At 43.4% G+C, this 27,817-nt stretch overlaps 1 protein-coding gene across 7 annotated transcripts in view; it reads left to right on the top strand.

Moving 5' to 3' along the window:
• Positions 1 to 27,817, top strand: part of EML1 (EMAP like 1) — a 143,499-nt gene that overhangs the window by 73,734 nt on the left and 41,948 nt on the right. For 2 of the 7 annotated variants that reach the window (XM_067027776.1, XM_067027775.1), the window contains exons 3-6: positions 1,326 to 1,461; positions 13,612 to 13,746; positions 25,949 to 25,977; positions 26,945 to 26,971. In XM_067027776.1, the coding sequence (XP_066883877.1) occupies positions 1,326 to 1,461; positions 13,612 to 13,746; positions 25,949 to 25,977; positions 26,945 to 26,971 (327 nt within the window). Of the gene's footprint in view, positions 1 to 1,325; positions 1,462 to 13,611; positions 13,747 to 25,948; positions 25,978 to 26,914; positions 26,972 to 27,817 lie in introns of all 7 variants that reach the window. The other 5 variants (XM_067027774.1, XM_067027773.1, XM_067027772.1 and 2 more) reach the window with 3 other exon arrangements.

The raw sequence follows: 27,817 nt of genomic DNA, 5'->3' as shown, positions 1-27,817 counted from the left end.
TTTGACAAATGCATAGCCTCACACATCCACCACTACGGTATCACACAGAATAGCTTTACCACCCTGAAGAATCTCTGTGCTTCGCCTAGTGAACTGCCCCCAGTCTCTGGCAACCACTGACCCACTTTCTGCCTCTATAGTTTAACCTTTTATAGAATGTCATTTTAAATGGAATCGTGCAGTGTGTGTAGCCTCTCAGACTGGCTCCTTTCACTTGGCAATATGGATTTAAGACTCAACCATGGCTGTGTGGATTGGTTCATTCCTGTTATCACTGAATCCTATTCCATTGTCTGGATGGACCACAGTTTGTTTATCCATCACCAATTGAAGGACATCTTGGTTGCTTCTGGTTTTCACAGTTATAAATAAAGCTGCTAGAAATATTAAATGAAAGTTTTGTGTAGACAAAAGTTTTCAAATCATTTGGGTTAATACTTAGTGTAAGCACAATAACTGGATCCTATGGTAAAATTTATAAACCTCAACTTTGTAAGAAGCCGCCAAACTGTCCTCCAAAGTGGCTGTACCTTTGCGTTCCCACCAGCACTGAAGGAGAGTTCCTGTTGCTCTGCATCCTGGCCAGCAGTTGGTATGTTGTCTGTGTTTTGGATTTTAGCCATCCTAATAGGTGTAATAGAGAGATCTCATTATTGTTTTAATTTGCATTTCCCTAGTGATAAAAGATGTTGAGCATCTTTTCATATGCTTATTTGCCATCTGTATATATTCTTTGGTGAGGTTTCTGTTCAGATCTTTTGCCCATTTTTTTAATTGGCCTATTCATTTTCTTATTGTTGAATGTTAAGAGTTCTTTTTATATTCTGTATACAAGTCCTTTATCAGATATGTGATTTGCAAATATTCCCCCCCCCCCCCCGTCTATAAATTGTCTTTTCATCCTCCTAATGATGTCTTTTACAGAGCAAAATTTTGTTGTTGTTGTTTTAATTTTAATGAGGTCCAAGCTATCAATTTTTCCTTTCATGGATGTGCTTTTGGTATTGTATCTAAAAACCCATCACCAAACCCAAGGTCACACAGATTTTTCTCCTATATTTTCATGTAGAAGTTTTATAGTTTTGCATTTCACACATAGGTCCCGTGGTCCCTTCTGAGTTAAGTTTTGTGTAAGGCCTGAGGTTGGTATCTGGGTTCATTGTTTCAGCACCATTGTTGAAAAGCTCCGTTGTCTTTGCACCTTTGTCGATTCTGCTAACACTTGAAATGGGCGTCCTTTCTCTTTCTACATTATCTTAAGTCCTGTAAGGAGTTCCCTTGAAAAGGCGAGAAAGTTCTGATTGCCTTTTCTGCTTGTCTTACAGCAAGACCACTGGTGCAGACCTTGCCTTTAAGAACCACCGTCAGCAACGGCTCTGTGGTACCAAAGAAAGCCAGTGGCTCCCTGCCAGCCCCCTCGGGGGCCAGGAAAGAAACCGCTGTACCTGCCACAGCCAAAAGGTAGGCAAGAAGCACCTTACAGGAACTCTGAAAGCAGTTCTGGCTCAGAAGCTAAAATAAGTATTACTCTTTTATATGACACTTTAAAATTTCTCCTTTGAGTTAAAGCTTATAAAAGCACAATATTTGGTGTGTTGCCAAAACAGGAACCATGTCGATTTATTATTCTGCGTTTTTTTAGTTGTAATCATACAGTCTTTGAAATCTCATTCACTAAAGCCTCAGTGCACCATTTTGTGTTTTTACTTAAACTTCTCTTGAAAAAACAAGCGGGAGTATAACCTATATAAAAAATGAATATGCTTGGAATATAGCAAAATTCAGATTGCTGTACCGAGCTTAATTTTTTTTTTTTTTTTTTTTTTTTTTTTTTTTTTGCGGTATGCGGGCCTCTCACTGTTGTGGCCTCTCCCGTTGCGGAGCACAGGCTCCGGACGCGCAGGCCTAGCGGCCATGGCTCACGGGCTTAGTTGCTCCACAGCATGTGGGATCTTCCCGGACCAGGGCACGAACCCGTGTCTCCTGCATCGGCAGGTGGATTCTCAACCACTGCGCCACCAGGGAAGCCCGAGCTTAAATTTTTATCAGTAGAATTTGGATAAGCTTGTACTTTTAAATGATGCCTAACGGTGGAGCTTCAGATGTTAATGTTTGTCAGATAGAGCATAGGTTGCTCTTAATTTTCTATAATTTCGTAGTTGTCATATTAAAATTGTGTATTTTATATGCCAGGCCAGTTTTCTAAATTTTTATGCCCTAAAAAAACGAAATATCTGGTAGTAATATAGCATAGAAAACCTTAAAGAAATTCTTTCTGCAATGCTACCTCATGGGCTTGTTAGAAGAACTCGTAAAGTTCATTAAAATGCTAACTTGCTTTATGTGCACTGGGGATTCTGGGTGTGAGTCTATGCTCTGCGCTGTGCTGGGATACCCACTGGGCTGGTGAGAGTAGATTTGATGCTGCATTGTGACTCGGAATGAAAATGTAACAATCCCGTCTTATCTTTTAAATATATAGTGTTTATACATAAAGGCTTATCCTTCACCAAGCAAATTTGCATTGTGTTTCATCAGATAGAGTTTCATGTACTTATTGTTTGTGAATTTTAAGAAAATTGGTTTTGCAGGGCTTTTTAGAACTTTAAAATGAAATTCTCAGCCTCATTTCATACCTTTTTAATACTTCTTTGAATCGTTCATTTATAATCAACGTGAAATGACCTTCTGGATTCTAATTGGCAGCGGTAGATATGGACTGTCTTTTATTCATCTAGATGTTATAAGATTGACAGACTGACTTTTTAAGTTTCAGGTTGCCATCTGTTACCATTTCTTCTTTTTTTTTAAATTGTGGTGAAAACCACATCACATTAAATTTACTTACCATCTTAACCATTTTAAAGTGTACAGCTCAGTAGCGTCAAGTATATTCTCATTGTTGTACAGCAGATCTCCAGAACTTTTTCGTGTTGCTGAACTCAGACTATTTGTTGGCCAAAATGTTCGTTCGGATTTTTCCTTAAGATGGGAAGGAAAAACCCGAACGAACTTTTTGGCCAACCCAATATATCTCTCCAACAGTAAATCCTCCTCAGAGCCCTTGGTGACCACCTTTTTCCTTTCTGTTTCTATGATTTGACTACATTAGATACTTCATTTGAGTGGAATCACACAGTATTTGTCCTTTCGTGGCTGACTTATTTCACTTAACGTAATATCATCAAGGTTCATTCATACTGTAGCATGTGACAGTATTTTTCCTTTTTTTTTTTCTAAGTGGCTTTGTATTTTATTTATTTATTTAGGCTGCGCTAGGTCTTAGTTGCAGCTCACGGGATCTTCATTGCGGCATGCGTGATCTTTTAGTTGCAGCATGCAGGATCTTTAGCTGCGGCATGCCGACTCTTAGTTGCAGCATCCATGCAGGATCCAGTTCCCCCTCCAGGGATCGAACCCAGGCCCCCTGCACAGCAAACGTAGAGTCTTACCCACTGGACCACCAGGGAAGTCCCAGGATTTCCTTCTTTTTAAAGTCTGTATAACATTCCGTTGTGCGTATATACCACCTTTTCTTTATCCATTCATGTCGATGGACATTAGGGTTTCTTCAACCTCTTGGCTATTGTGAATAATGCTGCAATCAACATAGGTGTGCAGATATCTCTTTGATATCCTGCTTTGAATTCTTTTGGATATATGCTCAGAAGTGGGATTGCTGAGTCATATGGTAATTCTATTTTTAATTTTTTGAGGAACCTCCATAATGTTTTCCATAATGACTGCACCATTTTACATTCCCACTAACAGTGCACAAGGGTTCCAATTTCTCCTCATCCTTGCCCGCATTTGTTATTTTCTGTTCTTGATAGTGGCCATTCTAATGGGTGTGAGGTGATATCTCATTATGGTTTTCATTTGCATTTCTCATATTATTAGTGATATTGAGCATCTTTTTCATACGCTTGTTGGCCATTTGTATATATCTTTTGGAAAATTTTCTATTCAAGTCCTTTTCCCATTTTTAATTGGGTTATTCATTTTTGTTGTTGTTGAATTGTAGGAGTTCTTTATATATTCTGGATATTAATCCCTTACCAGATACATGATTCACAAATATTTTCTCCTATTCCATACATTGCTTTCTCACTCTATTGATAGTTTCCTTTGCACAGAAGTTTTTAAGTTTGGTGCAGTCCTATTTGTTTATTTTTACATTTGGTGTCATACCCAAGAAATAATTGCTGAATCCAACATCCTAAAGCTTTCCCGCTATGTTTTCTTCTAGGAGTTTCATAGTTCTAGGTCTTTAACACATTTCAAGTTAATTTTTGTATGTAGCATAAGGTAAGGGTCCAACTTCATTCTTTTGCATGTGGATTTCCAGTTTTCCCTACACCATTTGTTGATGAAACTGACTTTCCGCCTTGTGTAATATTGGCACCCTTGCTGAAAATCATTTGCCCATACATGCAAGGGATTATTTCTGGGCTCTCTATTCTGTTCCATTGGTCTATATTATCTGTCTTTATTCCAGTACCACACTGTCTTGATTACTCTTATTTTGTAGTATGTTTTGAAATCAGGAAATGTGAGTCCTCCAATTTTGTTCTTCTTTTTCTAGATTGTTTTGGCTATTTGGGGTCCCTTTAGATTCCATATGAATTTTAGGATTTTTTTTCTATTTCTAAAAAAAATGCCATTAGTATTTTGATAGGGATTGCATTGAATCTGTAAATCACTTTGGGTAGTGTAGACATTTTAACATATTAAGTCTTCCAATCCCACAAAAATAGGATGACTTTCCATTTATTTGTATCTTCTTTGATTTCTTTCAGCAATGTTTTGTAGTTTTCTGTCTACAAGTCTTTCACCTCCTTGGTTAAGTTTATTCCTAAGTAGTTTGTCCTTTTTGATGCTATCATAAATGGGGTTATTTTCTGAATTTCCTTTTCAGATTGGTCATTGTTAGAGAATAGAAATACAAATGATTTCTGTGTTTTGGTTTTTGTATCCTGCAACTTTGGTGAAATTATTAGTTTTAACAGTTTTTTTGTGGAATCTTGAGGGTTTTCCCTAAGATCATGTCATCTTCAAACAGATAGTTTTACTTCTTCCTTTCCAACGTGGATGTCTTTTATTTTTTTACATGTCTTATTGCTCTGGCTAGGACTTCCAGTACTGTGTTCAATAGTGATGAGAGTGAGTATCCTTGCCTTGTTCCTGACCTTAGGAGAAAAGCTTTCACCATTGAGTGTTTCACCATTGAGTATGAGTTCACTGTGGGCTTTTCATATATGGTTTTTACTATGTTGAGGTAGTTTTCTTCTATTCCTAGTTTGAGTGTTTTTAGCATGAAGGGTGTTGAGTTTTGTCAAGTGCTTTTTCTGCATCAACTTAGATGATCATGTGGTTTTTGTCTTTCATTCTCTTAGTGTGATGTACAGTATTATATCGATTTTCTTATGTTGAACCATCCTTGCATTACAGGTGTAAATCCCACTTGGTCATGGTGTATAATCCTTTTAATGTGCTGTTAAATTCAGTTTGGTAGTATTTTGTTGATTTTTGCATCATTATTTATGAGAGTTATTGGCGTATATTTTTTCTTGTTGTGTCTTCTTTTTTTTTTTTTTGGCATCAGAATAATGCTGGCCTCCTAGAATGAGATTAGATGTGCCCCCACTGCCCCTTTAGTCTTTAGAAGAATTTGAGGAGGATTGGTTTTAGTTCTTTAAATGTTTGGTAGAATTCTGGAGTCATGCCATCTGGTCCTGGGCTTTGCTTTGTTGGGAGAGTTTTGATTACTGCTTCAATCTCCTTACTAGTTATAGGTCTATTCAGAGTTTTCAATACTTCATGATTCAGTCTTGATAGGTTGTATGTTTCTAGGAATTTATTCATTTCTTTTAGTTTATTCAATTTGTTGGCATTCATTTATTCATCGTAGTCTCTTATAATCCTTTTTGTTTCTGTGATATCAGTTGTAATAGCCCCTCTTTAGTTTCTAATTTTAGTTATTTGAGTCTTCTCTCTTTTTCTCAGTTTAATGGAGGATTTGGCAATTTTATTGATCTTTTCAAAAATCAACTCTTGGTTTCATTGATTTTTTTCTATTGTTTTTCTTTTCTCCATCTTGTTTATCTCTACTGTAATCTTTATTATTACCTTCCCTCTGCTAACTTTTAGCTTTATTTGTTCTTGTTTTTTTCTGTTTCCTTGAGGTATAAAGTTAAGTTGTTGATTTCAGATCTTTCTTCTTTTTAATGTGTTTTCACAGCTATAAACTTCCCTCTTAGCACTGCTTTCTCTGCATCCCACGAGTTTTAGAATGTTGTGTTTTTGTTTTCATTTGTCTCTAGGTATTTTCAAAATTCTCTTGCGATTTCTTCTTTGACTCACTGGCTGTTTAAGAGTGAGTTGTTGAATTTCAAGATTGACTTTTTAAAGTAGCAAGTAGTTAATGAAAAAATGAGATTCCTTTTCTTCATTCTTAAAGAAAATAAACTTTTAAAATTTATATCTGTTTACATATTTGGCATTTAAGTAAAAGGAAAATTTTTTTTCAGAGCAAAAAATCATAAAAGTAAAATTTGAAATGTAGATACAATTTCTAGCTTTCAGTTCCTTTCATGAGAGCGTATGTCAAGCATTCTTGCACTCTGATTTTGTAGAAGGCTCTGTGTTTGATCCAAAGTAACTTTGATGTAGTACAATAATGTCCTTCACTTAATAGACTGTTTATGGTTTTCTTAGACCTTGCAGGATTAATTGGCACAACTGTTAGAATCCCTGGCAAATTGTGTTTTGAGTTCTAGTATTTGAAACATTGATTCAGGGTAGGATAAGGCTGGGGGATGAGATTTATGCAGATGACTAGGGGAGAGAGGCTCTGCTGAAGAACCTAATTGATACTTTCCCACAGGATGTGAAAAAGACAAAGAGCCGGAATGGTGCTTCAGCCCCTCTTTAAATCAGTGATGATGATAGAAATTATCTTTTGCTAACAAAAGCGTACTAAGCATCGAGCTTTTAATACCGTTATCACTGATCCTCAAAACAACCTTCCAAGGTAGATATTATTATCGCTGTTTTGCCAGTGGGTAAACTGATGCCCAGAGAAGTGAAGTGACTTGCCCGGGATCAAGTGAGTAGAGAACCCGGGCTCAAACCCAGGTCTGTCCGGATCCAGAGCTCACACTCCTTTCACTGTGATAGGCCTGCTTCTGGCAAAGATTTCCAGGTCAGAGCTTTACATCTACTCATAAACAAATGCTTGACATAATTACTCTTTGGAAACCATCCCTTTTGTTTGCCCCCATCCCGTCTGGAGGATGCTTTTTAGAAACAGTGATGTTCTGAGACGCCCCTGAGGGTGCTGACAGGAGTAGCAGGCAGGGGCGAGGGTGACTCTCGCTGAGACTGGCAGCAAGTTGCGACTCTGAGAGACGGAATTGCCCGTTCGTGTGGGGCTGCGGGGCCTGAACCCCCGTCACAGGACCAGGCCCTTTGCCGTGAGCAGAAGCCTGAGTCCTCGGCCACCCCCGTCTCAGCCTTGCAGGGAGGAGCTCACGGTCAGTGCTTTGCCCTCAGCCATAGTATCTTAGAAGGGAAGGATGGTGGTGGGGGAGGATAATCAGCAGCCATCATATTTTATATATGTGTGTGTATGTGCGTGTATGCGCGTGTATGCGCGTGTATGCGCGTGTATTAGCATTTAAACAATAACCTTCCTTCCAGAAACGTTCTTAGGCCTCTGCAGACTTTTCTTTCTAATTTACAAAATAATCACTTTTATTCATTTGATAAACTCTTGTCCAGCAGCCAACTAGAAATACATGGTTTTCTAGATCGAGTGTCTGAGACTCTTGGTGTTTCGGTGTAGAGCATAGTGATTCATTTATTTTGTTTCTCTGCCTTTTGTGGGCCTCGGTGGATGTGAATTCCCATCTGTCTGGAAGTTGGAAACCCAAACAGTGGCATATAATAATTACTCTGTGACGAAGTTCCTATAGATCTCTCCTTAGGAGAGAGTTTTGAAAACAGAAGCAAGCTGGGCATTCTGCCTGTTAGGATTAAAACAACCTCTGAGCCGTTTCAAATACATTTATAATCGTGTAGGAATTTTTCTGTAATCAGAGTTCCAAATTAACCAGGCTGGGACATCTCTGGTGTGTGGATGGGTATATGTTTGTTTTCTTTTCTCCGGGGGTTTTTCAGCCTAGTACCAAAGAACAAAATCCTCTTTGGAAATTGTCCAGCGCCCAGGGGTTGTGCTTCGTGTTGCCAATTAAGACTTCGATTGGGGGCGTGATTTGGAATCCTTGGGAAGAGCTTTGTTTCCATTAGTGAAAGGAGAAAAGGCAGAAAATCCGGGGAAGACATTGTAGGGTCATACCTTCCTCAGTGGGGATGCTGGAGCTGACAATAGAATAACATTTCCACTGGCTCAAAACAATCACTCATTCTTTCCACTCCTAAGTAGAGCTTTACAATAGGGCAAAGCTGTGAGAAGAGAGATCAAAAGAACAAAACTGGTACAAAAAGAGAGCATTATTTTTAAAATGCTCTGCTCCAGTTGGAAGGTAGGATGGTAAATATCTATGGCTTTCGGACAAACAGCTGATAGTCCTTTAGAAAAATAGTTGCACTCATTAGAAATACAGCATTTGTAAAAGCACCAAAGTCAGTGCCAGGTACTTACATGATTTAAATCTGCTTTGGGTTTGTTTGTTTGTCTTTTAATATATTCTTTATCATTGAGATCCATTGAAATGTATGTGTTAAATTCAGGTTTTGAGTGTGATCTCTGTAACAAGCTAGAAATGGGAGTTGATGCTGTTGAACAGAAGATGAACTGGTACTTATTCTCTTATCAGAAGTGTTGCAGTTCCCCCTCTGGGCTCAGGTAGTTGGCTTCATAGGATAGAAAAAAAACTTATTTTGGTCTGTCAAATTCTCTAAGGCCGCCAGCCTTCTTAGGAAATGCCTTGGTTTTTGCTACGAAGATGTCTTTAGACAAAGATAAGAGCATTTCCTAATTACTGAAGTTGCCGGTGACCTCAATCTGTCACAATTACCTCACCCCTTGCAGGACAAAAACCAGGTTAGTCCTGGTCCCGTGTTGATTTGCCAGTGCTCAGCGTAGAGCCCAGTATAAACTGATTCCAAATGAGTATTTGTTGAGTAGATAATCGTTTTAATCTAGCATTAATCCGCCCGGCTGTCACAGCAAATGACCTCATCAGAAAATCTCGGGTCACGAGTACAAGCTTCCCCTCAGATTAGTATTTTCTTTCTTTCTTTCCTTTTTATTTATTTATTCATTTATTTATTTACAAATAGGACCCGGCTGTGCCGGGTCTTCGTTGCAGCACGCGGGATCTGTTAGTTGCGGCACGCGGGATCTAGTTTCCTGACCAGAGATTGAACCTGGGTCCCCCGCATTGGCAGCGCAAAGTTTTCCACCGGACCACCAGGGGAGTCCCAGTATTTCTTTTCAATTGTAAAAGTTTGGGATCTTTTTTGCAAAATTTTGGAAAACCAATTCTTGGTTTTAAATCACATAATGAAAGAAAGATGCTATGGTAGCTTATTGCATTTAGAGTTATTATCTAACCATAAGAAGAAAGATGACCATTTTTCCTCTGTTCTCCCTTTGCAGAGATTTTATCATGTCTAAAGTTTAGTTTAAATTGGCAAAAACCATTGAATGCAGCTGTAGTGTAACGTAAAGAACCATTGTATTTTCAGAACTTTGGGTTTGAGAGTGGAGGTTGAGAGCAGAGGGGAAAAGAGAAATGATGGCATCTGCATTTCTACACCAAAAATGCTTGCCTTAAGCAATAAAAAATGTGCTGTGTTACTATACAGTCTTTCACAAGCTAGGACTTCTACCACTTTCAAAATAAAGAACATGATTTCTCACTTGCTGTCCAGAGGGAGCATAGCTTCTTTGGTATTCCCTGCTGGTTACTGAAGGAGGCGTCTCTCAGTGAGTATACAGTATTACTTCTTCTGGCCGCCCTTGTTCCTGCAAATGTCTTGTCTTCAAGCTCTATTTTCTGTCCTTCAGTCTGAGTCCTAGCAAATCCTCTTTAATTCATGAGAGCTCTTGGCTCTCAAAAGGAAATTTCTTGTTTTTTCTACGTATACAACAATAGTCGATTTTTTTTTAAAGCTTAACATTTTAATGCAAATGCGTGAATGACAAATATCTTGAAGGAGCCGCGATGGATTATATCCAAGTCTATGTATGCAAACCAAAATGTTTTCCCATTTTAATATGCGGTGTATTCTGTAATTTATTGAAGTTTACCAAAATATTTTTCCACGCTTTTATTATTGCGCTCACGTTTATTCCGCTTTGTTTCCGTGCCTCTCATACGTAGATTAAACAGGTCTGTGAGTCTTCTCAGTGCATGCAAACTGAACAGTTCCACACCCAGGTGAGGAGTACTTAGATTTACTTCGTAACCCTCCCTGCTGCTTTGGTCGTTTTACCACCCTTTCAGTGCAGTGGCTTAGAGGGCCTTATCCGATGCCTGCCATTGATCAAGTCTTAAATCATATAACTGTATTAATTATTGACCTTTATTGGATTTTTAGACGTTCAACATCTCTGTTCAGCAGGTCCTCAAAACTAATGTACTTCGGTGTTTCATAAATTGCAGGTGGTCTTTATTTTATTTATTTATTTTTTGGCCAGGCCGCACAGCTTGTGGGATCTTAGTTCCCTGAGCAGGGATCCAACGCGGGCCCTCTGCAGTGAAAGCACAGAGTCCTAACCACTGGCCCACCAGGGAATTCCCTAGGTGGCCTTAACTAGGAGGCCCAGTAGAGAGCAAGGGGTCACGTAACCTCAGACGTGTTGCTTTGTATCCCTGAAGCTGTCCCCTCATCTGTAGAATAGGGATAATGATACTTTTGCAGGGGATTTGAGGTTTAAATCAAATGATTCATATAAAACGCGAAGCTCTTTACACACGTGAACTGTTGCTGCGCGTGGCTCCATCATTGATCTCCCCTCTTAACTCTTCAGCCACCAGGTTGAGTGTTGATTATTAGAAAATCGGTTAACGTTTGCTATCATTGATTAATAGCCATGGCTTTTCAGCTCTTTAAGGGTGTTTTATACAAGCCTTTAAATTGCCATGAACTTACCCTGAACTCCCACAAGGACACTGCGGAGGTGCCGCTCAGGGCTGCCAGCTGCTGGGGCAGTGTTTGCCTGAGAGCCTCGGCGGGCCAGATGCTTAGCACAGAGAGCTCCCACAATGTGAAATTAGCTTGGTGTTTTACGTCACTGGAAGATCTTGAACTTTAAACACAAAGGTTTCTGTAATTTTTCGACTTCAATCCTAAATTTCAGAAATGTAATGCCCTCCTAAGATCTATAATTTCCTTGTCCTCAAATTGAGAGTTCTAAAAATTCACATTTTGCCCTTAAGGCACACCCGTACGGATCCCAGCTGTGAGATCCTGGGGCTGTCCATTCAGAGTTTCCTCAGTGACTAAAAAGACTAAGCAGAAAGTGTCTTCAGATCATCATGATTATGGTCGTTTTATTTATGTTCATTCACTCAGGGAGCGAGATGGTTTTTCAAAAGCTGATACATTGGGCTTCCCCGGTGGCGCAGTGGTTGAGAGTCCGCCTGCCGATGCGGGGGACGCGGGTTCGTGCCCCGGTCCGGGAGGATCCCACGTGCCGCGGAGCAGCGGCTGGGCCCGTGAGCCGTGGCCGCTGCGCCTGCGCGTCCGGAGCCTGTGCTCCGCAACGGGAGAGGCCACAGCAGTGAGAAGCCCGTGTACCTCAAAAAAAAAAAAAAAAAAAAAAAAGCTGATACACCGTGCTGAAAACGTGCTAAGAGATTATTTACTGACCAATTGGAAGTTACAGAGGAAAAATGACTTAAAGTTGGCCCACAGGAAGGCAGAGATGAGGAGGAAAAAGAGAATGAAGGGAAGACAGCAGAGCATCCCGCGTGCCAGGCTCTTGCCCGTTCTGTTACTTAATTGTGAGAAAGGAGGGCTTTGGAATCCAGCCCAGGGGCAACAGTCTCACTGTCTCCAACTTCTCAGCTCCTGTGTCCTCCGGATTGAAATTCGGGTCCGTCTCCACCCTCCCCTGACTGGAGCCCCTGAGGCTTCCTCATCGAGGTCCCCCTCCTGCATCCACAGCCCCAGCACCTCAGCTGTCCTCCGGGGGTTCTTCCTCCGCAGTCCCTCGGGGTTTATCTGCTACCTGAGATTCCTGTGGCAGTTCCTCAACCCACGTCTTATAAAGTCACTGTTTCCCGGGGAGGTCCTCTTCGTCCTCATCTTCTCCTTCCTGGCGTGGAGATTTCCTCCGCGTCCATATGGTTCGGTGACCCCCCCCCCCCCCACCGCCAGTTGACAGTGCCAGCCCCGAGCCACCTCCTGGGTTGCAGACTTACGTTGTCACCCACCTGCACCTTGACTCTGTGCGCGCAGACCAGACCTCCCCCCGCAGCCCCACCCGGGAGCGACACCACCATCCACTCTTGTCTGTCTTTCTCACAGAGCAGGTGCTAAATTATAGCATCGTATGCCTCTACCTGTGACAGGGTCAGTGTGACACCACCATTGATCGTTTCATTTATTTCACCCTTTCATTTAATCAATATTTATCAAGCTTCTATACTAGGCTCTGCAAAGAATATAAGAATGATAAATGAGATGGGATCTCAGGAAACATAAGGCCTAATGATGAAGATTAAAAAAACAAGCAAAGAAACTTTACAGGGATGCGTGTGCTACACTTCCAGGCTCCAAGAGCAGACCGTCAACCTGCAGCCCCTGCCCTGGCTAACTGACCCCTCACACCTATGAATTACCTGTGCGCGGGGATCCCTTTTCCTAGGGCAGGCTCTTCCCTGCTGTGTCTTTATAACACGTTCAAGCCGTTCATTTTCTGTCTCCCAGAAATTCACAGTCTTCCGGAAGTCTTCCCCAGACGTCCCTCACCAGGCTTCCCGCGCTCTAGTCCCTCTGGTCATTCAGAAGGAAGGAAGCACTTGCATGGGTACCGCCTCTAAACAGAGGCATCCTATAGAGAGTGGAATGTCTTTGTCCCACGTATGCCTTTAGACCAGAGTTCTTCCATATCCGTACTATTGACATCTGGGGCTGGATCATTCTTTGTCGCGGGGCTGTCCTGGGCATTGTTTAGCAGCGCCCCTGGCGTCTATGCATTAGATGTAGCAGCCCTCCCCCTGCCCCAGTTGTGACAAGCAAAAGTGTCTCCAGACATTGTCAGATGTCCCTGCGGGGCAGAGTCACCCCTGGTTGAGCACCACTGGTCTAGACTGAAACCTGCACAAGGGCGGGGTCCCCTCCCGCTAAGCCCCTGGAGAGTTCTCACGGTATTGTTGGGAATCTTACCTTTCAACTTCCTCTATGACCTTGAACTACACTGACTGCCACAGTTACAAAGGCAATGAGTAGAGGCATCCATCTCAAGTGACATTCTGAAAAGTTTTTTGATCTCTCTAGTTAGGAATTTCAAACCAGTCTATCTTTTAAATATCCACATGGAAATAGAATGTTCTATGTATATATTTTCACACTCAGCAATCAAATAAAATCACTCCGTGAAGGATTTCATTGTCACTTACTTTGTACTTTTAGTACCATCAAGAGGACCAGCTCTTCCGAACGGGTATCTCCTGGCGGTCGAAGGGAAAGCTATGGGGATTCCAAAGGAAACCGGAATCGCACGGGATCCACCAGCAGTTCTTCTAGTGGCAAAAAGAACAGTGAAAGGTAAGGGGCGTCTTACTTCTGGTTCCTGCGGTTCAGATATTGTGTGGCCTCTTTTCCCAGAGGTGAATCAGAAGACCCCCTAATACGCACACAAGCTGTGAGCCCTCCATGCCGCGTATTCCTTCTCCCGACGTCATTGTGGGCGCTGATCAAACAGCTGCCCGTCACAGCTCACACCAGTTATCATGCAAGCAGAAAAGGACAACTGGAGCTCGCAGGGCTCCTACTCAGACAGAAGTCGTTTCTGAGAATTTGCTTAGTACCATCTCCGTGGAATTTGAGAACCTGTTCTGAATTTCCATACGGAGCACTTTATATTTCTAATACTCTCTGCTGGCATTTTAAAATTAATTTTAGTGGCTTGTTTGTGAACAGTATTTTCTACGACAGACTAGGTGAAAAGGTGTAATTTTATGATTTGTCAGAAACTATTTTTAATATTGAGCTAACACCAGAACTAGGAACCATGTTCTTTCTGGTTTCGTGAAACGTGTTTTGAGTTTTTTTCTTTGAGGTTGGTGTATAATGGATTATGATAGCTCCCTGTTAAACTAATAGTAACATTTTATTAGTGAAAGCTAATTTGGGGCATTTTAAGAGCTTGTTTCATGTTTAAGAATGTATTGTGAAAAAAAAAAAAAAAAAAAAAAGAATGTATTGTGTATATGAGATCAGTTTCTCTGTCTCTGTATATATCTACTCAGTGTACTTTATTCTCTCTTTTTAAACATTGTGCTTTAATTCTATTCTCTCTATTGAGCAAGGCTTAGGAAGGAATTTCAGCTTCACAGGCTAACCATGTTTTGTTTTGTTTTTTTCCAAATGTTCATGTAAGGAGATGGCTTAGTCATAAAGCAGTGGACTCCAACCCACAGGCTGAAAAAATTCCAAGCTTAAGTCCATTCTGATTCAGTCCTGTAAAGGAAGCTTAAATCCTTTTTCAGTTTTCTTCCTAAAAGATATGTTTTGTAGAAAGAGATACAGGGGCCTCTCATATCTCTAGCAGGTCAAGTCCACAGTCCATTAACAATCTCGAAACCACTAACATGGGGTTGTCTTCTAATTTAGACTATTAATAGGACTTCTTATCAGAAGATGATGCTAATTGGGTGATAATACCTTGGAAATAAGGCCAAGTAGTTACAACGGTAGCGGAGGGTAAGTGGGAGATGCAGGATGGCCTATAGGCTTCTCTGAATTCTGCGTAAGCTTGGAAGTTGACCTGAGATGTCTAGATCTTGGCAATTCTTAAAAACTTGGCTCCTTCTCTGCACATCTGATTTGTATTAAGAATTTCCAGAAAGAATCTACATTGTGCAAACTCCAGATCTGTTGTATCTTTTAAATCCTATGGCTTTGCTAAGTGTGCTGGGTAAATATTTCCAGGAAAGATATTTACAAAGGGTTTTTTTGGTTTTGTTTTTGTTTTTTAATGCTACCGTTGGAAATTTTGACTTGGAAATGAGGGACTGGGAAAATTTACTCATCATTTTATAAAAATAATTCAGGCAACTAAACAGGTCCATTTAAACATAAATTCTTTGTCTCACTAGAAGGCAGGAATAGTAGTTGAGGCCCACGTAGCACTGAACTGGTTGAGCTGCACCTAAGGAGCTTCAGAGAGAAAGTCCCTGCCTTCTCTTAGGTCATTGCTGGTACCGACAGACACCTTTAGGGGCCCGTGGGAATGATGGCAGCAGGAACTCAGACAGAAGGAGGAAGTAGCTGAGAAGCAATAGAGGTGAAGGTCAAGTTGGTGTTTCTGTGGCTGCCTGTCCATTTCCCTTCATCTTTCCTTTCCATTCCCATATGAAGAGCCCCACTCTTGGGCTACCTTGACCTTGTACCAAATCAGAACTGGAGTCTAATGGACCAATGCCCAGTCCCCAATGGCTTAAAGCAGGCAAAGAAAGGGATAGAGAGGTGGCCTCGATGCAATTCCCCTTTTAAACATGATCCTCGGTGGTCTAAGACAGCATGACCTCCTCTGCATCACACACAAGTGTTTGTCCACGGTGCCAGGATGCTGTCTTACGTCGCTCATGGTTCCAGAATGCTGTCTTGCATTTCAACACATTGTCCAGGTTTGGTTACTGTAAACAGCAAGATGTAATGGAAAGGACACAGGCTCTGGAGTAAAAGGGAGATCTGGGTTTGTAAGTGAATTTGGCCAGTTAACTTCTCTGAGCCTCAGTTTTTCCCCTCTGTGAATTAGGGATTTTATACCTAATTCCCTTGAATCTTGTCAAAGAGCTAACTGGGTAGGAAAACACCTATCGTAGCACTTGGCACTCAGTAACGGCAGCTGTTATGAATCGAGACCTGTGCAGAGTAGGAGAAAATAATTCGTGAGGCTTTCCAAAATTCTGAACTTCATTTCCTCATTGGTAAGATGAAGGTGGTGGATGACATCTGAAATTATTAGTCTATTTTTGGTCTAACACGTATTAACTTACATTCACAGGACACAGACCTGTGAGTGCAACCTGGATTTTGGCAAAATGTAAAATTGGTTGGGGAGAAATGAAGTATTATACAGTCGTCCCAGGTTGTCCGAGGGGGATTGGTTCCAGGATCCCACCCCCATACCAAGGACAGCCGCTCAAGTCCTTTAGTCAGTGGGTTCTGCATCCACAGATTCAACCAACCGTGGATCTTCCTGATTGTGGGTGTTTAATTCCACGGATGCAGAACCTGCAGATACAGAGGACCGACCATATATTCTCATGGTTTTTAATGTCACATCAGAATGAGCTGGTGTGCAGGCCCCGAGATTCACAGGAAAGCTCATCAGAATGTGAGTGAGTGAGGTGTAACTTTGGGTCTGCCCTGATTTGCAGAAGCAAGTCATTCACACAGGGCAGTGCTTTAACTTGTAGCAATCACAGACTATTTGCTGTAAAGCTCACAATTACCACACACCATATACAAAGCTGTCTTCAGTGCATCTGGCACTTTTGTGAAAATTCGAACAAGGCTCCTTTCAACATTTATATTTCTCAATAATGATAATTACACTCCCTCTAAACTGTACAGATCTTACTGTTGAACATAAAATAATAGTGTTTTTGATGTCCTAAACATTCACGTTTTCCAAGATACATTAATTTATTTAATAATAATTATGTGTTTCGTGTTCATAGAAACTATTATTCCCGAGAGTTTCACTTTTCTTGCTCCTGTATCTCATTTTCCTTGGAAATGGTCATGAGAGTCAACAGTTTTTCTTGTGACATTGCAGACTTTTATCTTAGAATAGTTAACATTTTAAAATATTTTGCTTGTAATGAGCCACAGAATTTTAACAGCCCTTATTAATCTTTGTACTGACAAAACTTTCATAAGAACAAAAGCAATATATGGCAATGTAATATTCACTTTATATATTATCGATTGTAAGTGAATATTAACAGTTATACAGTGATTTGTGTCATAACGAAGTACTTATTAAATTTAAATAGGGAATCGCCAATAACATTCTGATAAACAACCTGTACTATCTAATGTCGCTAGTAGGCTAATCCAAGAGAGGTTTTTTAAAAATTTTTTTTAAAAACTGTTTTATATCAGACAGAAAAACAACTACTGTTTATAATGCATAGTTTATGTTAGATGTTGCTAGACTGATAAAATGTTTCAATTATCCAACTGGTTTCCCCTTTGTAATTCTGAGGGAATAAGATATATCAACTTTGTAAGCAAGACACTTTGTTTCCATCAGAAAGTTGTTGCAATATGAGCTGATTTTGTTAGAACAAGAAATGTTTCAGCCATCTGCTGGAAACCTTGTTGTAACACACAAATAAACTGCCCATCTTCGGAGTAAACAAATATGAAAAAAGTTTCCAAATTGTGAAGATGTCTACCACATAACAGTGTTCCCTTAGATCCCCTATTGTGTTGTGCAACTGGCTGCTTTATCCAGGCTGTGAGGTTCAGAGCCCCGACCGGAACTGTCAGCTCCATCCTTCTTTAAGCTCTAGCGTTCAATGAGGCAGTCTTTTTATTTTTTTAATTTATTTTATTGAAGTATAGTTGATTTACAATGTTGTGTTAGTTTCTGCTGTACAGCAAAGTGATTCAGTTATATATATTATATATAGAATTATAATAATATAATATGTATATTTTTGTCCATTATGGTTTATTACAGGGTATTGAATATAGTTCCGTGTGCTCTACAGTAGGTCCTTGTTGGTTATCCGTTCTATATACAAGAGTTTGCATCTGCTAATCCCACACTCCCATTCCATCCCTCTCCGACTCCCCGCCCCCCAATTGGCAACCACAAGTCTGTTCTCTATGTCTGTGAGTCTCTTTCTGTTTCATGGATAAGTTCATTTATGTCATATTTTAGATTCCACATATAAGTGATATCATATGGTGTTTGTCTTTCTCTGTCTGACTTCACTCAGTATGATCATCTCTGGGTCCATCCATATTGCCGCAAATGGCATCATTTCATTCTTTTATATGCTGAGTAGTATTCCATTACACACACACACACACACACACAGACACACAGACACACACACACACATCTCCTTTATCCATTCCTCTGTCGATGGACACTTAGGTTGCTTCCACATGTTGGCTATTGTGAACAGTGCTGCTATGAACATAGGGGGTGCATGTTCGAATGATAGTTTTGTCCAGATACATCCACAGGAGTGGGATTGCTGGATCATATGGCAACTCCATTTTTAGTTTTTTGAGGAACCTCCATACTGTTCTCCATAGTGGCTGCACCAATTGACATCCCCAGCAACAATGCAGGAGGGTTCCCTTTTCTGCACACCAATGAGGCAGTCTTTTGATTGACACCTCAAGGTCCTCAAGGCTCAGCATTGCTTTTCTTTTCCTTTAGCATCACTGATGGTGGAATCTAAATCTTAATCTTCAGCCTGGGTTCAAGGTCCTTCATCTACTGGCTCCTCACCCTGTGTTGTACCCTGATATCCACGGCTTCCAACACTGACTGTCACTTTCCCCAGCAGGATTTATTTTCCTTTTTGAAGTAATCTATTTATTACACAAGTAAACATGTGTTTTAGGATATCCAAATGTACAAAACAGAGGAAAGGAAAATCCCCTATAACCTCAGCCCTCAGAGAACTCACAGCTACCATTTGATTGTGTTTCCATCCCGACTTTGTTTCTAGGGTGTTGCATGTATGTAGTGTATAATTTTTACATAAAGGATGTTCTTCTGCATACATTTTGTAACCCTCTTTTTCGTTTGCTGTATGAGCATGTCTTTGTGTCAGGAAATATGCTCTTACAATGTTATTTCAGATGTGGATCATTATTTATCTAGGCGAATGCACTTTTGTCGGACGTTTGGATACCGACAAGGCTTTTCTAGTCCAGTCAGACCAGCCCAACATCTAGAACAATGCCCGACATACAGTGGGTACCCAATAAATCTTTGCGGGATGAATCTTTTTACCCCAATCAATAAAACAAAAAGAGTGTAGACGGATGGGGCATTATAGCCATAACCAGATGTTAATCACAGCCCTGCCACTTTTGTTATGTGACCGTGAACTAGTTACTTGACCTCTTGGGGTTTCCCTCGGCACCAGTAAAACCTAATAGCTACCTCTCGGGGCTGTTGTGCGGGTTACGCAAGATGGCGTACGTGGCTTGCGGCTTGCCAACTGCTGGTGCTCCGTTGACGGTGTGACGACTGTTATTGGCCTTCTGCATCCCAGAGTTGGAGCTGATGCTTTGCACACCTTTGCTCGCCCCACTCCCCCATCTTGAGTGCCTCTCTTTCTGGGGACATTCCAGAACTCTCCAACTCCCATTTCTGATCTCACCCCAACCTGAAGAGGGAGGAATCAGGAATTCTGACCATCTCTCTCACCTTACTCATAACCCTTTGCCAGCACTGCTTGACTCACTGAGCACCTACCGTGTGCGGGACAGAGCAAAGACGAAGACCCTCTCAACAAGTACGAATGACAGCCACAGCCGAGGAGGGCCAATGGCCTTCCTTTCCAGAGGTCACAACACCGCCCAGTGAGGGAAAAGACAGTTAACTCAATGGGCAAGTGGGTAAAGGGTTTGAACAGAGACAGTTCACTGAGAAAGAAATACGCGTAGCCAATTAACTAAGGAAACGATATTCCAACTCAGACTTCATTAAAGAAACCCAAATGAAAGTAAGAAGGTAGCATATGTAGAAAAATCTTTTTATTGTAGTATTAGAAAATCAAACAGATACCGAAACCAAACAGATGCATAGCTTGATGAATTACGCTTTTTAACACTTAGTAAGTGGAGGTGTGTCCCTTGTCCTAAGTGGCATATGTCTGTGTCTGGAAACTTGGCAGGAGGAGAACTCCAGCTAATCCTTCAGGACCCAGCTCAGGATGCCCCTTTCTCTGGGAAGCCTGCCTTAGCGCCCAGGTCGGAGTTAGCTGCCTTCCAGATTGCTTTGTTCCTGCCCATTAACTTTATCTGTAACCGTAACTCCCTCCCCACCCTCCAGGGGCTCCCCACACATTCCGCCCCCCGCCGCCTTAAGCTTTGCGGGGGCAGAGCTGTGTCATTTTTTCTTCTTTATATTCCTAGCACTTTGCACAGTTCTGGCACACAGTAAGTGCTCAATAAATGTTCGCTGAATGAATGAAAGGATGTTACCTATATACTGTACTTAGATTTTAAAACCATACTCATTTAAGAACTATGCAAACAGCACCACCTATTGGTAGATGACTTTAACACTGCATTTTGGATTCCGAAACATTGGAAATTAGGTGATTTAAATGAATCATCTTTTTTTTTTTTTTTCCAGATGAAACGATTGTTTCACTCTTTAAGCCAAGGGGTCATTTAGTTTTTAACAAATGTTAAAATAATAAGTGCTGGTATGGTATTCTTTATTTTGTTTTAGTTTTGAGGCTATTAGGTGAAGAGCTCAAAAGTACATACATATGTTGATAGGTTATTGTCAGTGAAATTAGGAGGAAGAGGGAAGTAATATTAATTAATAACCGTGTGTTACTTTGTTACATGTTATATATGATCCTGCCGGTACCCTATGCCTCACAGTGGTTTTAGTCCCATTTTTGTAGATGAAAGAATCTAAAGTTTATGGAGGTAAATGATTTGCCTAAATAAAACACGACTCCAACTGCCTTCAAAATCTGTGCTTCTGGGACTTTCCTGGTGGTGCAGTGGGTAAGCCTCCACGCTTCCAATGTAGGGGCCTGGGTTCAATCCCTGGTCAGGGAACTAGATCTCACATGCTGCAACTAAGAGTTCACATGCCACAACTAAGGAGCCCACCTGCTGCAATTAAGGAGCCCACAAGCCTCAACTAATACCCAGTGCAAAAACAAACAAACAAACAAACAAACCATAAAACACCTGTGCTCCTTCTGCCACGTTAAACTGGAAGTATTGGTTGGAAATGTCTATGAAGCAGTAGCTTTTGTCCCCAATGGCAACTGCTAAATATTTTAAATAGATGGTTCCTGAATGACCCTACTTGTAGTTAACAGCTGCTTACTTAAGGGCAATTTATAAAAAGAATCATGGGCTTCCCTGGTGGCGCAGTGGTTGGGAGTCCGCCTGCCGATGCAGGGGACGCGGGTTCGTGCCCCGGTCCGGGAGGATCCCACGTGCCGCGGAGCGGCTGGGCCCGTGAGCCATGGCCGCTGCGCCTGCGCGTCCGGAGCCTGTGCTCCGCAACGGGAGAGGCCACAACAGTGAGAGGCCCGCGTATCGCAAAAAAAAAAAAAAAAAAAAAATCATTATTTACATAGCAGAGTATCTTGACTCCCAGCAGGGATGACATTTCATCAAGCGAAGTCATAGTATGTATGCCGAGAGGTACCGTTTTTGTAGATAAATAAGTTGCAGGGAAAAAACATATTTGACTTTGGAACGGTCTCCTCCTCGATCAGGCCTTATTAATCATTTTGTAAAGCAAGTGTGTCTGCCGGAAGCATTTGGCCACTATCAGTCTGCCCTAATTCCCGTCTCCAGAGCTCCCCGTTACATGCATTGTCGGAGAGGCTTTCAGGACCTTGGGGTAGATTAGTGACAGAAAGGAACGTGCTAAGCGTGGATCCCACCGCAGAGAAGCAGTGCAGGACATACTCGCTGCATGTGAGTCTGAACGAGCTCTTGGCTGTACTCTCCCCCTTACAAACACCCAGCCCACAGTGAGTCATCTGAATGATAACAGATGAAGGGGAGCAGCCACTTTTGACAGTCCCGGCAACCAAAGTCCACAGTGAACGTTTTCGGGGATAACCTGTGACTTAGGTGATTATAGCTGCTTCGTGGTGTGAGCTCACAGCTCCGGGTGGGAGTTTTTCTTTGGGCCAACTGTCTGGTTTCCTCCTACTGCCTCTAGATCCAGCTACTGGTCTGGTGAAGGCTCCAGGCTTCCTCGCGTCCTCCGTGACCCCCACCCAGGTACTGCTTCTAGTTAGAAGAGTCCCTAGGAGAGTCTCCCGAACCTTCCAGCTTTAGGGCGTGTACAGCCAAGCTCTTTCAGCAAATCTCCTTCCTGCCAAAAACAGAGCAGTAAAAAAACCCGCACCGGACTGCACCACAGTTCATTTTGGAGCTATTGGGCCCAGCAGCCTGAGGCTGGAATAGCCAAGAGACGAGGGTTTGCCTGCCAGAAGGGAAGTCCTTTCTCTCCTCTGGGCTTACTTCAGTCCTGGGCTTCAGGTTGGGAAACATCTGCACTGACTCCGGACTCGGATAGGGATGGATGGAGCCTCATTCTGGTCCCAGAGTTTATTCACTCTCCCCCCGCCCCCAGGAACCACACCCTGGCGGCAGAGGCCGTGCGAAGTCACCCACTTCAGTTTTCCATTTAGCTCACATTAAGGAATGGGTGCCCGGGGACAAATTACACCACACCTTGAGAGGCAGTCATCTCCCGTTCCAAGTGAGTTCACAGCCCGAGCGTGTTTCCAGCGTGCTGGGTCTGAAGGGCCCACTCTCAGCTCTGTTGATGGTTAAGTTCAAGATCGGACAGGTGATTGGCGCGCGACTCCCGCTAACTGATTTTGACCTGGGGCCGCGGCATCTTTAACTTTGGATCATCGTCATCACGTGTTCTGTGGGTTTGCCCTTCCATCAATAGCTGGAAAGATTTATTGTCCTTTTTTTATAGGTTTGTATTTATAAGATGTGCATGTGTGAGTGGAATAGTACCTTTTCCCAGGCTCCTTGCCTTTCAGGAGGGTGGTATGTGGGCAGGAATCGTGGGTTCTAAAGTAAATATAGTATATTTTTCTATAAAAATTGAACTTTCTAAAATAACGAAGCCTAGCGATAGTATGTTTTCTAAATACAATTACCTGTATACCCAAAAGGTAATGCATTGTTTAGAGCAAGGTGTAAAGAAGTCTGAGAGCTTCAGTGCCTGGTACCTCTCAGTGACCTTTAGCTGTTAACACGCAGGCTGCCCTTTTCTGATCTTTTAACAGATCTTTCATCCATCTTCTTACGGTGCTTCAACATCAAAATTCCTCTGGCCTCCCTCTATTTGAAGCTCGAATTCCCCTATGGATGTTCTCTTTCTAAGAGGAACATAATCTGTAATTGCTCTTTTCTATCTCTAGGGAGGGTTCCAGATTGCTTATGTCTGTTTCACGGACTTGGCATCTTTCTGCTTTTGTGATCAAAGTCATGATGGAAAAGTAACATTCCTGTCTTCTAATTCCCTGCCTGGTACCTAACCAGTAGGTTTGCTTTGTAGTCTTCTGTTTTAGCTTTTCCTCTTGTGTCCTTGCCCTGCCTGTGAATCTAATAAGATATAAAAGTTGCAGTTAAGACTTACGCTTCTGCTTAGAAAATCACAAGACTGTCACTCCCCGCAACGACGAGAACAAGCCAGGTGAGCCCACCATGGAGCCAAGGGCACCAAGTGATTTGACGAGCTCCAACCCCAAAAGTGACAAGCCCTTCTTAGGAGGGACTGCCCTGGCTGCCGTGATCTTTGGCGGAGCTGCAGAAAGAGGAGGAATGGTTGTAGGAAGAAAGGAGCTGAAAGCTTGTAGAATCCTGAGGGGCCGAGTGGTGTAGAACTCTTGGGAGCCCCAGGCACGAGGGGACCTTGACGCACACGCACCCCTTTTCCACAGACCTTCGGTGAGCTTGTGACAAAGCCTGGGAGCAGGACCAGAGTCCTGAAGCCACCCTTTCTGAGCCCAGGCACGGCACCTGCCGAGGGCCCAGCAGGAGGACCGGGAGGGATGCTCCGCAGTGGGCCTTGTTGTGGGTACCACCCCGAAGGAGGGACGAAGATGCCGAGAGGGGGCCCTGGAGGGGTTGCATGCAGTGAAGGCGCAGTAGGGGCTGAGGACTAGCCAGGAGGACGGCGAGAAGCGCCAGGCACCGGGAAGTACCGGCTACCTCGGGGGAGGTGGGGGTCCGCGGGGCCATTGGGACAGCCCCCAGCCCACCTGGCCAGACGCACACCCACGGGGCCAGCTGGGATCAGAGGCAGGGAGGGCTCCAGACCTTACCAGCTTCCAGGCAGCAGCTGAAGACGGTCACAGGCCCCGGAACACGGTCGTGAACAAAGATCTCTGCCCTCCTGCACTTCACTCCTGATGGGGAGAGACAGATTAATAAAGATCAAGCCAGGCGTGGCGTGGCGTGGCGAGCAGGACCGAGGAGGCCGCAGAGTGGAGCATCGAAGAAGGCCCCTCGGGGCAGCTCTGAGCACATGCCCGGCCGTGTGCTGTCCACGGGGTGGGAAGCTGGGATCCACAGCGGGCTTGGGAGCTGCTGGCCCAGTCTCGGGACAGCAGGGACAGAGTGTCTGGAGGTCTGTGACTGAGGGGAGAGACAGGAAGATGAGATCGGAAGAATATCGGGGTCCACAGAGGTTGTTTTGGGCCTTCCAGGCTGATGGAAGTTAGGCTTTTGTGTCAAAGGTGTGCGGGGCCTGCGGAGTACTATTTTCAGTGACCCGTGGTTCGCCTTCAGAAATCTCAGCCCATAGCAGATCCACCTACTTGAAACACGGTAAACCACTTTTAAAGCACCAGTAAAGAGCTTCCTGCCATGTACTCATAAAATTATCTGAAAATCAAGGCCATTAATAAATAATATCATTTATTACATCATGGGATTAGGGGTAGATTTTACTGGTGGCGTTTCTCAGTGTATTTCAAGTTTAAAATGAAGGAGAAAGGTAACATTAGGACTGTATCTTTTCCAGTCTGTGTTTTTCCACATGTGCGCACAAAGAATGTAGCTGCCTCTGCAGGCCCATAGCCCTCCCGGCCCTCCCTGGGACGGGTTTCATTTATTTACTGAGTCTTGTTCCACCTCTTAAAGCGGGAGGTAACTCCGGTGGGGTAGGGCTACCTTGGAAAACAGCAGGGACACCGGGGTGTCACAGGCTCGGCTTCACGCACTGGCTCTGTGTTTCAACAGGATGCACTTCCTGCGGCGCTTGGGAGTCCCTTCCCTTGTCTGGCACGAGCGCGGCCGTCAGGTTGTCACGGGGAGGGCCGTGCTCTCCCGCACTTGGGGGGGCTCCCCACGCAGGCTCGTCCTGTGGGAGGATTGCCCCTAGGGATGACCTCAGTCCCTGCTGGTGTGACCTTGAACACGGTGGGGTTCTGGTTTCCCAGGTGCAGTCATGGGGGGTGTTGGCCTGGCCAGGGCCCACAGTGGGGACCCCCACAGGTCCCAGGATGTGGCCACACCCTGACACTCCTTAGTCTTCGCTCCTTTCTCCCACCCCCTCATCTTCCCCCCCACCCCCCACCCACCCCGTACCCATCCCTGCTGGGAGCTGGGCGCTCAAAGTTCTCTCCCCAAAGCCCCTGTGACAGGAGTTTGCTGGTTTTAAGTAAGTTCTTCAAATAATCTGCCAGAAGAGCGTGGGGAAGGAAAACAGACCTTTCTACACATTTAGGCAGGGCTGTTCCCGTCGTGATGAACCACGTGTTTTCCAAATCCAAACCTGTATTTGCTCTCATGAAAAGCACAGCTTTGGTGATAAAGTCAGGATTGTCGTCTCTGGCACCTGGTTTGGGACATTTTTCTTTACGTTCTTCCCTTTGCAGTTACATGGTTTTGTTTTTCTTTTTAACAGCATCCGCGTGTGACAAACTGCGGCCGCTAGTGGGTGTGGGGTCTTCTGTGAATGAGACTAACCACCCCCCCCCCCAGCCTCCCTTTACAAACTGGTTTGGTTTTATCTCCACAGCAAACCCAAGGAGCCGGTGTTCAGCGCAGGTAAGGCTGATCGAATGTTGGTGCGGGCGCCCCTCACCCACCTCAGAGCTTGAGGGGTGATGAGAAGTAGTTATTCAGGGGCAGCTGGCACGGGGAGAACATGGGGGTCCACGTGGCAGGACTGGGGGCCGAGCGCTCACTGTCAGCCCGTACCTGGGCGTCTGACGGCTCACGTCATACAGAGCCCACCCAGAAAATGGTCATAGAGACTAAACCCTTTACTCACCCCCTTTAAACCGATTCGAGAGACATCAATAAGGAGGAAGAGTGAGGTGCCATTAGACTGAAACGAGTTCTAGGTTAAAAGACCCCTGTTGCCTTTGCTATCCCTTCCTTACTAATGGGGTCCCCCCCCCCCCGCCGTCATCAACATTTGCATTTCTCTGAAGGAGAAAGTTTCTGATGCATCCAGTTATAACTTTGTCTAAAAGCCACTCTTTTTTTCTTTTTTCTGCCTTTGGTTTCCTAAACTGCAAACTAATAGTTCATCTATATCTTTCTATATGTCTTTTCTAACACATTTTATAATAAGGGAGCTGCCGTTTTGAGAATAGTAACCTTATTTGAAAGTGTATTTAAAAACGCAAAATCATTGACAAGTGTGCAACGGGTTAAATAAATTCATTTAATTTTCCAAGGTTTTTTTTTCCCCTTAAGTGCACAATTGAAACATGAAAGTCGGACTTTCCTGTTTATCTGCATGTGCTTCAGTATTCATTTCGTTTTCAAGAAGCATGAAATTACTCACTGAAAATGTAGTCGCCCTAAGCCTGCAGAGCTAGGTCTGGAGTGCACTTGTCAGAATCCCCGAAATGTGTCCAGGTTTTCCTAGCAGGGGGCCGGGAGCCTCTGGGCCTGAGGGCTCGGGAGTGCTCCCCCCCACCCCCCGGCCGGCAGGCCAGTCACTCTTGCAGTGCCCCATCGTCTCTTTACCCAGCACTTCTGTCTCTGTCTCCGAAATCACAAGGGAAACGCCGGGTGACACACTGCAAAGGTAGGCGGCATTTCTGAAACCTCATAGCTCTCTGAGCAAAGCTGTGACCTAGGCTGCAGAAACTCTTTTCATACAGGCCAACAGATAGTCTCCTTGTATGAAAATGTTTTTGTGATGCAAACCACTTTGATTCGTTGGAAGTTAAAAGCATTCCTGAGCATTTACTTGGGTGGGTTTTAATGAGTAGCTATAAATTGGATCTTGATTGATTATTGGCTGATTATAGGAACTCTTTTTAAAATCTGTATGAACCTTAAGAGAGCTATAGGGCAACCCCCGGATGCCCCGCTGTTTGAAACCTGCACTGCTGCTGGGCGCTCCCTCTAGCACCTTTGGGTTTGGTGGGTGTGTGCTGTTATCCTAATATGCCTGAAAAAAAGCCCCCCAAAACAAAAAACATCGCTTTCCCTTGCTGCGTTTTTTACTTGAGATGTGGAATGTCTGACTTACCAGTACAAAACAGTGCCAAGGCTATAACTCCAGCGCTTTTTTGCCCAGTCCAGTGACGTAGAACTGCCCAGTGAGCAAACCTCCATCGTAAGGACTTCACCAGCACATAAGAACGATATACTCAAGTAGATGTGTCACTTCCGTTGATTATATACACCCATACTAGGCTTCTTGTGTGTGCTGCGGGATGGCATTATATCCCCCTTATTCTGAATCTGCATTCCGTGGTTCCCCTTACGAAGAGAATTAACGGAGTCGCTTGTCATTTAAGCTGTCACACCCGCCCCTCTTTGTACCCCTTCTGTTGGTCTGCTGGGCGCTTTTAGGGTCTTCAGTTGAGGTTAGCCGCACTGTCTGATGAGCGGAGACTTGGGTGAGGGATTAAGGAAGGGAAGA

The sequence above is a fragment of the Kogia breviceps genome, chromosome 3 (assembly GCF_026419965.1).
Source record: "Kogia breviceps isolate mKogBre1 chromosome 3, mKogBre1 haplotype 1, whole genome shotgun sequence".
NCBI lineage: Eukaryota > Metazoa > Chordata > Mammalia > Artiodactyla > Physeteridae > Kogia > Kogia breviceps.
The sequence above is the reverse complement of the archived record's forward strand: the minus strand, read 5'-3'. Positions and strand labels throughout refer to the sequence as shown.